The sequence below is a fragment of the Phoca vitulina genome, unplaced genomic scaffold (genome assembly GCF_004348235.1).
Source record: "Phoca vitulina isolate PV1807 unplaced genomic scaffold, GSC_HSeal_1.0 scaffold4, whole genome shotgun sequence".
In the NCBI taxonomy this organism is placed as follows: domain Eukaryota; kingdom Metazoa; phylum Chordata; class Mammalia; order Carnivora; family Phocidae; genus Phoca; species Phoca vitulina.
Window position 1 is genome coordinate 33,300,886 of NW_022589707.1, and position 18,121 is coordinate 33,319,006.

Genomic DNA, 18,121 nt, shown 5'->3' on the forward strand with positions numbered 1-18,121 from the left:
TCCTCCATGTCGCACATGGATAACCAGAGAGGACGTTGACACCGCATGTGCTTTATGTGAACTGCAGTCATTGAATTCCTTTCTTTGAAAAGCGTGTTATAGTTACTAGTATTTCAACGATTTGTAATCCGTAAGCCATGTTGATTTGTTCCATGCAGCCGGGTTTCAGACAGACAAACAACTCAAGGCCAGATCTTGGGTGAGTTGCCGGTTTGCATTTATCTCTTATGCTTTCCTGTTGCCCTCTGTTACGGGAAGGAATGGCGTCTCTCTGGCTCATGTTTGGTGTCCTCCTTACCATCTCGCATCAGTTCAAAGTCATGCTACTTTCGGGGATGGAGGAAGGAGGCGCTGGAGCCACGCAGCCTCCTGCCTCTTCTGCTGGGTTCCGCAGCTCAGGTTAAGCTGCTCATTTGATGCCCAGCTATTTTTCAGATCTTTTGCTCAGATTAAAAAGATGAGAGAAAGACATTTTTCTTATAAGGAAACCTGGCTTCTCAATTAAACTTATAGCAAGACTTTAATTAATTAACAGGAAACTTTGGGAATAGAAACTGTACAAATTAAATAGATCCTGCAATTTGGAATGCAGTTAGTCATGACTCCTGGGCAGATTTCCAGCTGGGGAAGGCAGAGGTTCCCTAAGCAGGACCTGTGGAAATTTTTAGGAAACACTGAAGAAATGCAGCTGGAATTTTTCCCCTTACTTGGAGCCATAATGAGATTCAGAGATTACTCACCTGCTTGTCATTACTCAAGGTCTCTCGTTCCACTTGGTCCCAGGAGGGGCCGTGGGGCAAAATGGGCAACATAGGAGCAATGAGAGTGTCACTTTGGCAGAGCACAATGTTTCAAACCTGAATTGAATTTTTCCATCCTTGTGGAATTTTGAAATTCCATTCCTAGTTTAAGCTTGAAACATATGTGTGGAAGGAAGTGAAGCTGTGGGGAAACGTGTTGGCTCAACCTGAGCAAGGCAATGGTGTCAGGTAAGGAAAGTCAAGGAATGGACAGTGCTTTTTTAAAAGCGGGTATTAAGAGTCTTCTCAAGGGGTTAATATCCAAAATATATAAAGAGCTCATACAGCTCAATAACAAAAAGCAGCCCAGTTAAAAGATGGGCAGAACATCTGAATAGACATTTTTCCAGAGGATACATACCGATGACCAACAGGTACTTGAAAGATGCTCAATGTAACTCATCATCAGGGAAATGCAAACCAAAACAACAATGAGATGTTCACTTACAACTGTCAGGATGACTACTGAAGACAAGAAATAACGAATGTTGGAGAACATGTGGAGAAAGTGAACCCTTGTGCACGGTTGGTGGGAATGTAAATTGGTGCAGCCATTCTGGAAAACAGTGTGGAGGTTCCTCAAAACATTAAAATTAAAACTACCATATGATCCAGCAATTCAGCGACTAGATGTCTATCTGAAAAATAATGGAAACATTAATTTGAAAAGATACACACATTCCTGTGGTCATTGCAGCATTACTTACAATAGCCAAGATATAGAAACAACCTAAATGTCTACTGATCACTGATGGATGAATGGATAAAGAAGATGAGAAATACAGGTATAATGGAATACTACTCAGCCATTTGTGACCACATGGATGGACCTAGAGGGTATTATACTAAGTAATATAAGTCAGAGAAAGGCAAGCACCACATGATTTCACTTACACAGGGAATCTAAAAAACAAAACAAAAACCAAACCCAGAGTTATCATTACAGAGGGAACAGGTTGGTGGTTGCTAGAGAGGAGAGGGCTTGGAGGGTCAGCAAAATGCGTGGAGGAGATCAAGAAGCACAAATGTTCAAGTATAAAATAGATAAGTCACCGTGATGTTATGTAGAGCATGGGGGAAGTGGGCAATAATATTGTATTAACTTTGTATGGTGACAGATGGTAAGTAGACACCGCGGTGATCGTGTCACAATGTATACAAACGTGGAATCACTATGCTGTACACCTGAAACTCACATAATATTGTATGCCAGTTACATCTCAATAAACAAAAAAGGTCTCTCCGAAATGAGGTATTTTATTTTAATTGAAAGAAAAAAAATCATACCTGCCACCCTCAGTCCAGCGTAGTGAATGAATAACACTGCCTCTCTGGGGCTTTCAATAAAACATCCTTGTTCTTTGCCTATGCCTACGCACCCAGTCAAGTGGACAGTTTATCTGTGTCCTTCCAGTGCTAAACAGAAGAACAGGGGGAACATTTCCAAGAACGAAAGGGCAGGATTCTTATAGTTTCCTTCCCACTTGGCTATGTGACAGGAAAATTATGCTGTTGGAGTATGAGTAAGCTGGTCAGAAAAGTCAAGGGAGAAAAAAAGTTAAATTCATGTACTTACAAAAAACTCAAGACAGTCTTTCGAATTAGCTTTCTCTCCTGAATAAAAAAATTATGTTATTTAAAAAATAAATATAAGTAAACAGGGAAGGAGAAATAAGAATCATTTGTAACCTGCCTTCCCAGAGACACTTTTAACAACATTGGTGTATATCCTTTTTGTATTTCTTGTATTTGCTTTTTCTTTTTTAAGATTTTATTTATTTATTTGAGAGGAGAAAGCGAGAGATCACAGAGGGAGAGGGAGAAGCAGACTTGCCGCTGACTGAGTGGAGAGCCCGATGCGGGGCTCGATTCCAGGACCCTGAGATCTTGACCTGAGTGGAAGGCAGCCGCTTAACTGACTGAGCCACCCAGGCGCCCCCTTTTTGTATTTCTTTTAGATATACACACACATGCACAGGCTTTGCAAAAGGAGAGTTATAATGTTTACACTCTTTGTAGCCTGCTTTTTATACCTAATAATATTTCCATGTAATTAATATTACTTCCATCATCCTTTCTTTTGTTTGTATATTATTTCATTTTAAAAATTTTGTTGAGGTATAGTTGAGGGACAGTGTGACAATTTGAAGGACGTGCACAGTAAGGTTAACCATTCCATTGTTGTTGGACATTTCCATTGTCTTGGGGTCTTTTTCACATTCTCTAATCAGTTTTTCTTCTAGTAAAATCTTTGTGAATATTTAAATTACTTTGTTGGAATACGGTTCCTGATTCAGAGTATATACACATTTTAAAGCTGTTTTAAAAATAAGAACAGCCCTGTAGCTCACTGAAATCGCCTCATTTATATACTTAACCACTTGTGGAGGAATCTGTCCATTTCTAACACCCCGGCCAGTACTGGGCTGGTGGTCCCTCAGGGATTCTAGCTTTCCTAAGAAAAATAGCAGTGAGATAGTTGAAGGGGTTCTCACTAATCTGGGGAATTTACAAGTGCTTTTTATTTTTTTTGGTTGAAGTCATCTCTCCAAAGTTTGGCGGTATTAGGAACAGTGGAGAGAGTCCCAGAGTTTATTTGAGAGATATGTAAAAAGCTCTCAAGTAATTGTCTTAAAAACAAACAATGTTAATTGTATAAATTATTAGTCCTCTCTCCATTTGGTCATACATATGGACACAGATGAGGACTTTTGTGCATATGTTTAGCTGTGTGTGTTTGTGTTCATAAAAAGTGTTGTCATCATTCATTAACACACAGACAGTTTCATATGAAACTTTCATTATTCGAATCATTTTCTCCGGGCCAGAAACAGAGCTATAGCCATTCCTTAGGAGATGTGAAAATTGATGTATGACTTGAATTAAGCACCTGAATGATGTCTTGGCTTTGATGTTGCCTAGCACCCACAGTTGACAATGGGTTTGCAGATTTTATTCATTTAGTAAAGTGTGTATTACTTGAATGCTGAGTATTTCTGACATGGTGTAGGCACACGGGAGGAGGTGTGTGGATATGACAGTTTCGGACTCTGTGTGACCTTTTTTGAACTTTCGTCTTCACACAAAAGAGGATTTTGTTTTTTTGAAGGTAACTTTGTTAACCTCCACGGATGTGGATTATCAGCTCTAACTTAATGTTCTTGTTTCTAAGAATTTGGTGTCTCTCATAAACCTTGGCTGTTCTGGAAGGTCCAAGCCAGGCCAAGTTGATGAGCGACTCGCTGTCTAGCAGCTAAGTACAGGTCACACAGTGCACGTCCTGCACTTCACCTTGGACAGTGGCCATAGGGAGGAGCAAGCAGCTCCCTGGACCAAAAAGAAGCTGCCCTGTATGGTCGGTGGGCCCCCGCTGTGAAGGCTGCTGGGTCTCCCCAGATCCATCTGCCTGATTTTTTGGATTCTGCACTCAGCCAAGCTCAGGGAGTTCCAACTGGAACAGCCCTTCTAGGGCCAGGCCAGAAATTTGCATCACAAACACCGAAGAGGTCAATCGTCTTGGGCTTTGTCAGCGGTTGTGTGGCAGAAAATTCCTTACACTGGATCTTCCCCCTTCCCATTGCTCCTTTGCTTTGTCTCTGGGTCTTTGTCCATCTGGGCAGCCATACCCCAGCAGACTCTAAGTCAAGGGTGGGTGATGGTCCAGTGAGGCCAAAGAAAAGACCCCAAGACAGCAGTTGAGACACAGGTTTATTGGGGAAACTTCTAAACAAGGAGTCCAGAAACAGTGAACAAAGCATCCACTACCGGGATCTTCATGCAGCAAGCTTTGACAGCACAGCAACTTAGCCTGGCAACTATCTTCAGCCTCTTCCTTCTTGCATGGCAGCGTTCCAAGGAGATCAAGCCCTGCCATCTGGACACCCTTCGGTACAAAGGGGACACTCCGGGTTGGGCAACCCCGGGAGCCCCTGACCCTGAAGGCTGGACAACACATATCTTCTGCACATTCTGCTTGATGGGAATATAGAGGAGGGTGGGATCTGTACGTTCTCAAGATAGTGATTAACAGGGGCATTCAGGGTGTGCATGCACAAATTAATGCGGCGTCACCCTGGAAATGAAAATGGAAATGAGACGAGGTCACACAGGCTGTTTAGAGAAGAGATTATCTTCTGCCTAGGGAACAGAATGCCGTACCTTGGGCTCTGGTGAGAGGCTTCTGGTCACCCTGAAACATCAGCCTTTCTAGAACCATTCGTTCCTGGTCAGGTTTCTTTTAAAAATGGGTATATGGAGAGAGAGAGAGAAAGAGGGAGGGAGAGAGTGAGAGAGGGAGAGAGGGAACCTCAGTTAGGAAAAGAGACATCATAACAAAAAGTTCCTCTTTGTTTATTTTTAATCTGAACCCAAAGTTGAGAGGGAGTTGAGAAGAAGCACTGGTCAGGGAGAACGTTCCAAGGCCAGAGTCTGCTACAGCAAGTGGAACACATATAAAAACCTGAAGGTGTTCAGGCACCAGGCCAGAAAGCGATTTTGAAAAGTTGCAGTGATAGCTTTATATCACACACACATGCATGCACACACATACACACCTCACATACACATTTATTTTGATAATTTTTTTTTAAATTTTATTATGTTATGTTAATCACCATACAATACATCATTAGTTTTTGATGTGGTGATCCACGATCCATTGTTTTCGTATAACACCCAGTGCTCCATGCAGTACGTGCCCTCCTTAATACCCATCACCAGGCTAACCAGTCCCCCCTCCCCCCTCCCCTCTAAAAACCCTGTTTGTTTCTCAGAGTCCATAGTCTCTCGTGGTTCATTTCTGCCTCTGATTCCCCCCCCTTCATCTTTCCCTTCCTTCTCCTAATGTCCTCCATGCTACTCTTTATGTTCCCCAAATAAGTGAAACCATATGATAATTGACTTTCTCTGCTTGACCTATTTCACTTAGCATAATCTCCTCCAGTCCCATCCATGTTGATGTAAAAGTTGGGTATTCATCCTTTCTGATGGCTGAGTAATATTCCATTGTATATATGGACCACATCTTCTTTATCCATTCATCTGGTGAAGGGCAACATACACATTTATTTTGAACCGGTTCTGTTAAACAATGAACTGAAGCATATTAAAATTTTAAGAATTTATTTGAGCAAAAACCAATTAGAAGCAGTCAGTGCCAAACTGGAAGTGTTTAGGAGCGCTGCACCTGCAGGAGCCAGGGGAAAGACTTCTACAGAGAAGGGGAGGAAGCAAAGCAAAGCAATTATTTGAATGGCTGCAGCTTAGAGCCTAGCTGGATGTTGGTGATATGTCATCCATAAATATGGATGTTTGGGGTTTTTTGTTTTGTTTTTTTTTGTAACCTTGCAGCATTTACAGGCTTAGATTTTGGCTTGCTTATATAGGCCTCTGGCCCTAAGGCCACCTCAGGTAACGGCCTCCTTGTTTGATTAACTGAACAGTGCTCTACTTACTGGAGGAGTTGCAAGATCAAGTTTCACACTTGTCTCTGTTGTGTCCAGATAGCACCTTTGCACCAGTTGTCCTATCTTTTCCTAATCTTGTTCTATATGGAATTATTCCCTAGGGGTTCCTCTTCTTTCCTGATTTGGGCACTTTTTAAGATGATAGGTCAGCCACTTTTAGAATACCCTCCAGTTTGGGTTTGTTAAAAGGTAATTCGTTACAGGTGATTTTTAGGAAAAGATAAAAGCATGGCCCTCATACAGATACAAAACTGAACATGTGTTAAAACAATTTTACTCCTGTGATATGAGGGAACGAGGCAGATGTTCTAACGGTTTCAAAGGAAAAGTCAAAAGGGCACCAATTTATATGGAGCAAAGGGATGTTGAAATGAATAGCAAATGGAGGCAAAATTGGATTTTTATCTGCAAGGAGGAAGTCCATTAAAACACTACAAGATGGGACAGAATGTACATATTCACCAGTTACCTACAACTTAGAGACAACCGGGCTGGCATCTGGTAACTCAGAATAGTACGCACAGTTTCCCATTAGAACAGTTGTTTTTTTTTTTTTCCCTACAGGTTTATCCTGTATTGTTTTCTTGTTGTAAACCCATATTTATATACGTCTTTGGCTGGAATATTACTGATGCTTATGGTTTTCTTCATTGCATCCTGTGGATGACACACGATGTCTGTGTGTCTTATTACTGGTGTTCACTTTGACCACTTAAGAGAGCGCCTTCCAGGTGTCTCTACCATAACATGTTTACCCCACTTTGTAATTTATAAATAATTTTGGAGTAGTTACAGGATGGAGGACAGAAAACAGTACAAATCAGGTTTGTGTGTTTCCCCCGAGAGATTGGGCTCTGCAACAATACCGGCATGCCACTCTTTGAAACAACGGGGACTCATTCAGTCCTGTTTAATTCAGTAAGCTGTGATCTGTCACTGTTATTTATTTTGGTGTTTGGTCTGTCCCAGATTTGGCTGTGGAAGCTTCAAGCAGCCTTCTGTGCCCTTCTGACCTGTCTCCTATTACTCTTTGAGCATTTCGTTCCTTTCTGGCTCCGTGAGCTGTTCCAGGCTTATCTAGAGCTTTCCTTGCCGCAGTCCTGGCGGGAGTCATTTCTACAAGGAGCCCAGTTCCTTTTAGTGGACAGTAGTGTTCGGCCCTTGCGAGAGGGCCCAAACTCTGCTCAGGTCTGCCTCCCTGTGGTTGGTCGGTCACCTACTACTTTCACCCTGCCCAGTGGCTTTTTGAAGGAGGGAGGGAAGGAAGGTAATATTTTTTTTTTTTCCCCCAAAGGCAGGTAAAGGAGGGGGATGGGAGGAGGAAGAAGAAGATGGCTATATACATTTTTATCCTCCCTCCCCCAACACCCTTTCCCACCTCCCCTGACTTACCAGAGAAAAGATCTGATCTCCTTGTGGTCAGTTAGGTTTCTGAAGTGGTTACATTTTATGTGGATGAAAATGAAACTTCACTTCATCTGAAGAGCTAAACCATTCATCTACTACTTATTGAGTATCTACTCTGCCTACGCCTGACATTATAGTACTCAGTCACCCGGCTAAGCCCCTGCCTTCAGGAAGCTGGAAGGACAGTGAGGTGTCCTACCTAAGTCATACTACAGCTAATATTTCTCTCAGCGAGTGCAGGTGTGAGTGCCACCCTCAGTCTGGTCAAGGAGGGGAAATCAGAGGTCAGGAAGGCTTCCCAGAGGAGCCTAGAATCTGGGGACTTTGGAGTAGAACTTAGCTAGTTGGACAAGCTGGTTAGAGCGGAAGGGTATTCAAAACAGAGGGAAGAACATACTTAATGCCAGAGAAATTTGGCAGACTGGAGGGATGGGAAGTGGTTTGATGGGATGAACATCACTTGTTTCCTTATCTTCTTGACCCCAGTTTTTTAAGAAACATAGTTGTCCTTTCTTGCAGATGAGATTTGTCCATTTTTTTTTGCAGGCTGCCATCACAGAGTTCCATCTGTTGTCCAAGACTATTGCAGTATCTTGTGATGTCTTCCCTGCAAAGAGGCAATCTTTTCTCAAGAAAGGGCAAAGTAGAATTAGTGAGAATTTTCCCAAAGAAAGATAATCAATTATTTATTCACTGTCGAGATTATACTTAAGAACTGGTCTAGTGTCTTTTTTTTTTTTTTCATTAAAAATATGCCCAGTCTTATATCTAGGGATTTTCTCCCCATTGAACATATACCCACTCTGATCCAAATGGAGTGTTCTGGTTGCCTTTACTCTTAAGTAAATGCCATGGTTTGGTTACAGTGGTTTAAACCCTGTCTTTTGATTGTTTCTTATCAGTGGGGAACACCAGTTTATTACTTTGAATAATGTTTTGAAATGAATAAAGTCCTTTGCATCATGGCAGTTAAATCTCCCCTATATCTAATCCTGAGCTTTCTTCAAGATATGTTCTTTGTGTAAAAATTATTGCTTTCAAACAAGCTCCTCATATGGTTTTTTTCAAATTTTGCAGACGATACCAGAAATTGCAGAAGATCATGAAGCCTTGGTAAGAATTTATGATCAATTAATATAGATGATGTAACACTTCCTTCTTCTCTGCATAATTAAACCCTGTCCTCTGACTTACTGTATAACTATGTATCTAGATATTTTGAGTAAGTGGTTTTCTTTGCTTGTTTGATGTTCTTATTAATTGGTTCTTCAAAAATTTATTCCCCCCCTTTTTTTGCTTGGTGGTAGAAAAGATATTTTATGTTTGTAGCCACAAAATAATTACATCAGAATTACTATCCTTCTCCTGGAGCAAGGCTAGGCATAATTTTATATATTACTTTAAACAAAACTTCCTTTTTTGTGGCCTATGTGATGTTCAAAGTTAAAAGTCTTTGATTTTATTCAATGGCTCAGTATGAAAAAGATGCACATTAAAAAAAACATTCAGGATTGAAGTATGGTATGAAAATTACTTACTCGGAGTCTTAGAAAGTGTTCAGTCACCTATCAAGTGAATTGCATGATAATGTCTGGAGATCAGTTTATTACTGATTGTCTGGAGATCTCAGAACTTCTTCCTTAGAGTTTTTCCTCCTTAGTGCCTTTCTTATCCACTGAACCAGGTGAGTCCAAATAAGGTCTAACAAACTCTACAGTAGGCGGAACAAATTTCCATTTTGCCAAGTTGTTAAGCAGATAATTTCAATTTGAGAAGCAAGACTGAACAGCATCTGAAAATGTGCACCTTATTTTTTCAGTCCTCAGAGAAAATTCCAATTGCCTTCAGTGTATAATACTGGTTTCAGTCATTCATCTTCCCCTACCCTTCCCACATAGAAAAAAAGTATATACTCCTTAGTTATTAAATCCTGATAAAGTAAAAAGCACTATTGAGTTTTGAGGGTAAAATTTTTTAAATGTTCTTTCGATATATATATTTAATATAATAGACACACTTAATGGTAATGGCAGCAGAAGCCCTCTTTTATGAGAGTTTGTTCTGGGCGCTATCTCAGTGTTTACACTCATTACTTTTAATTCACACTGGTGAATTAAAAAATACTGCACAAGATCAGTATAATGAGTATTATTTCCTTGATACAGAAGTTAAAATCAGGTGGTGGAGCTGGGACTCAAACTGAGTTTTTCTCTAACAACCTCATATGATTTGCTGATGTCGAGGAGTTTGGGGGCTCTGAAGCCAAAATAATTTCTTAAAATTTATCTGCCAATAGTTTTAATCTTTTGGTATGTAGGGATGCTGGAAGTGTGACTACATGTGAACCATGATTTTCATTTATCAGACATAGACAAAATCAGTGTTCAGGGCCTTCATTCTGATAATGGTAGAATATCTTATTTAGACTAATACAGATAACAATTATAAAATCCGGACAAAGTAATGTAAACAAAAACAGCAAAAACAACTGCTTGAAGGAACTGGATAACAACCCAAAGTAGACAGAAAGAGGGAGGTCAATCCTCAGAAGAACAAATGGGCCTCAGATGAGATTTGTGTGTTCGTAGCTTTTGCCTGAAGATACCTGCTCATCCAGTTAGCATGGGGTGGCTGAAAGCCTTAGTCTTGGTAAGTTGCTAAGAAGATATAGTTTGGGACTGACAGAGCAACTACCTTGGGGCGGGGGGGGGACTCCATGAAAGAAGGGAAGCTCATAGGATATGAGACCCTGTATCTACATATCTATTTATAACCACCTATAAAATCAACCCAAATCAGTAGTGTGAATGTACATGTGTGTGAGTGTGTATGTGTATGTGTGTGAGAACCCCAAAGGGCCTGGTAAAAATAGCAACTGGAATTGGAAAGAATTGAGGAGAGATTTAAACTGCCACCCACTACAGAATTTGGAGTTTGATTCTAGCTAGGTTTATTTCTGCTCTAACAAAACACTCTTCAGAAGAACAAAACTGGATGTTGAGACTTGGGAGTCTTTTATTCCCAATGTTCAGAATGCAATAAAAAAATTCTTAAGAAAAAAAATAAAGCAAGTAGTAGAAGCTGAGCCTGAGATGACCCAGGTGTTGGAATTAGCAAATGAAGATTTTAAAGAATGTTTATAAATATATTAGAAGAAGAAAGTGTTAGTATACTGCGTGCACAGTTGAGAAGTCTTAGCAGAGAAATGGAAACCATAAAAAAGAGCCAATTGAAAATTATAAAACTGAAAAGTATAATATTTAAAATGAAAAATTCACTGTATGGGAGTTGAAGATGTCAGAAGAGATAGTAACCTTGAAGATGTATCAGTACAAATTGCTCATTCCAAAGAATGGATAAAATTAATAGTGAGTAATTGATGTGTGAGATGGTAACATTTAATTGGGGTCTCAGAAAGAGAGGAAAGAGAGAATGAGGCAGAAAAATATTTAAGGAAATAATGCCAGTTTCCAAAATTTGTTGAAAAACATAAATTTATAGAGCTAAGAAGTTCAGTGATCCTAAGTGGGATAAATAGAAAGAAAACTATTATCTGGAAACATTGTAGTCAAACTTCTGAAATTTAAGGATTGATTTATTTATTCATTCATTCAGAGAGATTGAGCATGAGCTGGGCACGGAGGGGGGGAGGGGGAAGAGAAGGGCAGAGGGAGAGAGAGAATCCCAAGCAGACACTCTGTTGAGTGTGGAGCCAGACACTGGGCTCAAGCGTACAACCCTGAGATCATGACCTGAGCCCAAACCAAGAGTTGGACCCTTAACCGACTGAGCCACCCAGTTGCCCCCAATGCAATATGATTTTTTATTTTTTTATTTTTTTTAAAAAATTTATTTATTTGACAGAGAGAGACACAGCAAGAGAGGAAACACAAGCAGGGGGAGTGGGAGAGGGAGAAGCAGGCTTCCCGCCGAGCAGGGAGCCCGATGCAGGGCTCGATCCCAGGACCCCGGGATCATGACCTGAGCCAAAGGCAGACGCTTAACTGACTGAGCCACCCAGGCGCCCCACAATATGATTTTTTAAAAAAGAAATTGCAACCAATCCTAAAATGTAAGGGAAATGTATAGGACCTAGAATAGCCAAAACAGTCTTGAAAAAGCAACAAAGATGAACCAAGTTGGAGGATTTCATTAACTGACTTCAAACTTACTATAAAGTCATAAACACAGTGTGATATTGGTATAAGGGGGTAGACAGATCAAAGGAATAGAATAGAGTCCAGAACTGATTTGCAGTTAAATTTTTAAGGAGCCGAAAGAACGTTTGCACACATAAGTCATGCTATGAATCTGAAGGCCAAGGGAATGTCTAAAGGATGGTTTAGAAATGTATAATCTTTTATGTATATAATTTTCACCACATACAACAGAAGACATTTGGAAAAATTCAAAGGGCAGGGCAGAACTATATTCATTAACTTAAGGAATTAAGGATATATTGAGTATGATTTACTGATAACTATAAAAGTGGCCTTTACTTGCATCTTTCTCCCCTTCTGCCCTGGGCATGGCACCCAATCGAAACATTTGGAAGCACTGTTCTTTTATAAATTTATCAGCTTATATTTGAAATGCTTTGAGATTGGCTGAATTTAGTTGGAAGGAAGATGGTCTCTACTGAGTTGATGAGAAACATTTATTTGAATCATTCCAGCACACATGGTGTGTTGGCTGTGACATGGCTCTCCACCAGAATGTAAAGTTTGCAGTCGGCTTAATTTGTGGCAGTCAGTACTGCGAAATCTTTAGCTTAGCACTTTATAAAAAAACAAATAAAGCAAACAAATAAAAGTGCTCCCGCGTGTGCCATGTGGTTGCTTTATACTAGTAACCCGTTTAGCCTTGATCTTGTGCACGTGGCATTGACTTCAGAAAGAGAGCCTTGGATCCTGCCTCTGTCTCTGGAGCCTCAGTCTCTCCTCTAGGAGTGAGAGGAAACATCTATGTCGGGGTTCGATAAGGGCTTTTATAGCTGCATCATTTGAAATTAGATGATTGAGTCCCTTGACTTGGAACATAGTAAGATTTTAGCATGGCCATCTTCTCTTTGCAATTGAGGGTTTGAGGTTGAGTTTAAAAAAAAAATTCCTCTTGTGGAAACCTAGTATGCCATCTAGCAACCAGTCACAGTGAATTATATTTATCTTATATATGCACTATATATATAAGCATATATGTGCATGTGTATATTTGTATAATATAATAGATAATGTAACACACATATATGTTTAATAACATCTTTGTTATATATAATATAAAATAGAATTATATGGTCTAATAACATATATGCAATATATTTTAAAATATGTATATAAATAAAATGTTGTTACATAATATTTCTATAAAATATGAATATAAATAATACAACATTTATATAAAATGTTATTAGATGGACCAAGGGAGCGATCCCTGCTCTGGGCACCTTGGTGTGTGATGTGGAAGAAGCTTCTCTCACTTACCCATCAGTCACATTCATAGATGACCGCAAAGCACAGAAAGGCCTACCTGCAGTTGCAGAAATGGTGCTCCATCTCCGTCGCAACCATGGAGATGGAAGTCCTGGCCCCAGAAGCAAAGCTTGGAGATTTGGAAACCAAATGATACTTTCTCTTTCTCTCTATCTTCCCTCCCAAGTCCTTGCAGCCTGTCTTTGGAGTCCAGTGGGCAGAGTTCTAGAGCATTTGAGGAAGCGGGACAATCCCTAGGGGTTACTAACACCACTTGGATTATGGGCCTCTCAAGTGGGGAACAGAGTCATTTTGCCTTCGGATAATTAGAGAGCATAAATATAACTTATTTTTGGGGGGGGGTGCCTGGGTGGCTCAGTCGGTTAAGCATCTTCCTTCAGCTCAAGTCATGATCCCAGGGTCCTGGGACTGAGCCCTGCAGTGGGCTCCCTGCTTGGCGGGGAGTCTGCTTCTCCCTCTGTCCCTCCCTCACCCCCACTCGTGCGCTTGCCCTCTCTCTCTCTTTCTCAAAAATAAATAAAATCCTAAAAAAAATATATATAACTTATTTTTTGTTTCTAAAGCAGTAAAGGAAGACTAGCACCATCTCTGTTCTCAGTCTCCACTAGCTCCCGGGGATATAAAGAAGAGTCTGATGGCAGTAGCGTGTGCTTTTCTTTGTCACTCTCTGTTTCATGTTTGTACTGTGAGTGACAACATGAGGCCGTGTTTGTGCTGAATGGAGCTGTGGGTGCCAATCTCCAATGTCGTTTACGTGGCAGTCTTTTAGCGGTTAAGGTCTTTTAACTTGCCAGGTGTAAGCAAATGGCAATGATTAGTTACCATATGCTTGTTTTCCCCCTTTTTAAGCTAAAAGGAAAATAAATTAGCTAATAGTGGTTATTACGAATGCTATAATAAAATAATACATTAGCTAATTTGTTTACTATGAATACTATACATTATCATGTAATAACATTTTCACAGTAATACTCATGCCAACATACTTTATTAATAAATTTTACTAATTGCTTTTATACCTGGCTCTCTTATTTTCCTGAGGCAGTTTCCCTTTTTTTGTTTGTTTGTTTGTTTTATTTTTCCCCCACAATCTGACGTCTGGATTTTCTTGTGATTCATTGTAGAGAGTCGTTTCTGGATTTTTTTTTTTTTTTAACCTTTCTTGCTACTCTTTTTAACCCATTTTTCATCTTTCTACTCTTCATATATTCTCCTTCAAGTAAGTTCGGGTTTTCTGGTATGGAATTTATTTTGGGGAGCATGCCACCTAGGGAGCCCCTGTGAGATTGGTATTGCTAGTCTGTGACTCAGAGAAGCCTTTAAAAAAAGTATTTCTGGCCTGAATTGTTTGGCTTTCCTTGCTTCCCACCCCCCACCCCCGGCTCCAAGGACAGAGAGTCCTTGACACTACGAAGGCAAACATTTGAAGATCGTGGACTCCGTTTACCTTTCTAGAAGATCACTTTTACGTAATGGTCATAGCTAACACTCGCATGTTGCCACCCTGTGGGAAGAGCTTGAAGTGAGGTAGCTTGTTCTGTTCCCCCCAGAAATCCCCAGTAGAGTATCCCCACCACCACCACCGTCGCTTTTAATAAGGAAGGAGACTGAGGCCCGGCATGCGTCAGTAACTTGCCCACTGAGCGCTGGAGATGAAACTGCTGTCTCGCTCCAGACACCATCCATGTAACGGTGTCTACATGTTGCATCCCATCCTCTCTGATCTCTGGTAGCTTCGGATCACGGTCTTCCCCTGAGAGCCTCACAGCCTCTGAAGTGATGCACAATTCCCAAGGTCGTTCCCGAGGCTGGGCTGAGAGCCCTGGCAAGAAGGAAAGTTAGGAAGCTGTTTTCTATTCTGTTAGCTGAAAATAGATGGGAAGGTTCAGTCTAAACATTCCATGAGCCTTTGTAGCAGAGCAGTTGTGGTATGTAGGAGTCTAGAGATTCAAAATCTGAACAACCAACTTTATTTTTTTCTAATCAAGCGCATGTGTCTGTGAGGTTGCACACAGTGCAGAAATCCTGATGGGCCTCATTCAGGGTGCTTGGGGAGAGTACTTATCTTGAGAATTAACATTTATTATGATAATTTGCAGTAGAGGTGAGTTTCCCTAAAAGATTCTGAGGGTCTGTTAAGTGTTGTTTTGAGAGCATTAGAAACCAGGATATTGTCTGATCAGGGACATGGGTGGAGCTGTTTTAAAAGGACAGTGCTTTTGCCTGAGTGGGTCTGATCTCTGCTGTTTTCTAACCCACACGTTAGACCCTTCCGACAGCCTTCCAAATCACAGCAACAGTGTGGCTAGCAAATAATTATTTTCACAGATGTTCTATAATAAAGATAAAATGCTGGCCAGTGTAACATAGAAATGAATATGCTTACTTACATATATATTTGTATCTATGTGTGTAAGTCCTCACCCAAACACACACACACACACACACACGGACCACTCAGATCCTCGGCAAGGTGCTAATACTCTTACTAGAATTATTTCTAATTATTAGATACCCCTGAATAATAAAAGAAGCACATTGCCCTCTCTTGGCTGAGACATTTTTCTTTGAGCTCTCATTTACTGAATGCTTATGTGCTACGCATGTTATTAAGGGCAGTACAGGCAGCCCTGTGTTAACCAGGTGTCACTCTTCAGTTTTTCAGCTGGGAAGACAGAGGCCCAGAGAGATTAGGGAATCACCCAGTGTGACATAGCTCACCAGAGTGAGAGTCAGTACGAGTCCAGGTCTGTCCCACTGAGGCCCCGGCTTTCTTTGTAAAGCCCACCTGCCTCCTTTCCGTTGGCTCACATTTTTGAGGAAGTTTCCTGTGGCCCAGCTGCCTCTCTTAGTGATCTTTGACAGTTCTGTTGTATTCACTCTTTTAAAGCTTTCTCACTTCTGTGCCTGTCCTTGGGCTTAGCTCTTGGGCCCATCTCCATTAATCCCCTTTGTGTTTTCCAGCTTTGGAGACATGCTGTCCTTCACCCTGACGGCCTTTGTTGAGCTGATGGACCATGGAATAGTGTCCTGGGATACATTTTCAGTGGCATTTATTAAGAAGGTAATGCAGATTGTGCTTTTCTAAGGCTTAAATTACTTTCATAGATATTTTGCTCTGCTTTGAAGCTACTGTGTTGTTGTTTCCTTTAGTTCTTTGTGTTAAAGGTAGGTGCGGTTGTTGAGAGTATTATGAATGTGGGGGTCTAGGTGCCTAAATCCTATGTGGAGATGACATTGTCTCCCCACCAGGATCATAAGGGCTTGCACATGAGAACCCACAGTCAAGGGACATCAAGGTGTCCTGTTAATACCACAGAAGCAGTCCCTGCGGATTCCCTGTCCAGGACTCGGTTGTTCTTGAGACCCAAGTAGAGTTCCTTCTGTCCTTTGTAAACCTTCTGCCCTCAATCAGGTATTCAGGGAACAGGAAAGAGGCAGAGTATATTGATTTCCTACATGCCTGGGTTTAAAGCAGCGATGTAAGAGAAGGGGGTGTGCTTGGGTTCAGTTCATCTTAGGTTGAGCCCACTTACTTGTAATCACGGTGCAATAAATGTCTCTGGGATCCGTTCCTCCTCCTTTAGGAGGAAGCTAATAAAGGGATGGGAAAGGTGGACTTGGTGTGGGAGCAGAGGGCACAAGAGCCCCCACCATGCCCTGCAGTTGCGTTGTATAAAGGCACATCTGCAAACTTACAATTCTGTTTCTAGTCTTCAAACAACAGATAAATAGTCCTGCCTTGATAACTCTTAAATATGGCATTAAATAATGGATTATTATTACTTATTAATTTGTTAATTTATTTTTCCTCTCTCTGTAATTGTGAAATTGTTTATAAGAGTATTGGCATTTTCTTCCTATTATTGTATTGGGAGCAAAGAGATGTTTGGAATTCATAAATTTATTTTATAAGTATAGATTTCTGGGAAGGGTTGTTTAAGATAAAGACTTTTAGAGAATCTGTGCAAAAGCTGGAACGTCAAAGCAAAATCCAGAAAAGTCACTTGAATTTTTTAAAACTTTTTTTTCTTTTTTTTTAAAGATTTTATTTATTTATTTGACAGAGAGAGACACAGCAAGAGAGAGAGAGAAAGAGAGAGAGCACAAGCAGGGGGAGTGGCAGGCAGAGGGAGGCGGAAAAGCAGGCTTCCCTCGGAGCAGGGAGCCCAATGCAGGGCTCGATCCCAGGACCCTGGGATCATGATCTGAGCTGAAGTCAGATGCTTAACAGACTAAGCCACCCAGGGGCCCCAAATTCTTTAAACCTTTTATGTTGAAATCACGTGGACTTATAGAAAAGTTGCACAAAGTAGTACAGAACGTTCCCATATGCCCTTCATCCAGCTTCCCCTAGGTTCACATTTTGCATAATGATGGTACAATGAACAGTGGTGTGATACCATTACCATTATTTGATTTCACCATTTTTTCTACTAATGTCCCTTGTCTGGTTAAGGACCCGATCCAGGATCCCACATTGCATTTAGTTTTCATGCCTCCTTAGTGTCTTCCGATCTGACAGTTCCTCCGTTTTTCCTGGTCTTTCATGACTTTGACAGTTTTGAAGAGTATTGGTCAGTTATTTTGTAGAATGTCCCTCAATTTGGACTTGTTTGATATTTGATGGTTAAATTAAGGTGATGCATTTTTGGCAAGAATACCAGAGAAGTGATATTGTGTCCTGTCAGCACATCGTATCAGGGTACATGAAGTCGATACGTGTTAGTAATGGCGATGTTGACTTGGATTATGTGGTTGAGGTGGTATCTGCTGGATCCCCTCACTGTGAAGTTACTCCTTCTCCTTTTGAAGTTAATCCGTATCTTGAGGGAGGTACTGCCTTGAACTGAAAGGTATAGGAGAGCCCCTAACCTGTCGAGTGAGGGTGTTGGGAACGGAAGCCCCACAGATTGGACGCTTGTACGATGTTGCATATGAATTTCAGACAAGAGCTGAT

The 18,121-nt window shown here is 40.8% G+C and overlaps 1 protein-coding gene across 7 annotated transcripts in view; it reads left to right on the top strand.

The window, feature by feature from the left end:
- ELMO1 (engulfment and cell motility 1) overlaps positions 1 to 18,121 on the top strand; it is a 514,971-nt gene that overhangs the window by 164,698 nt on the left and 332,152 nt on the right. For all 7 annotated transcript variants that reach the window (XM_032401761.1, XM_032401766.1, XM_032401767.1 and 4 more), the window contains 2 exons: positions 8,750 to 8,785; positions 16,126 to 16,225. In XM_032401761.1, the coding sequence (XP_032257652.1) occupies positions 8,750 to 8,785; positions 16,126 to 16,225 (136 nt within the window). The remainder of the gene's footprint in view (positions 1 to 8,749; positions 8,786 to 16,125; positions 16,226 to 18,121) is intronic.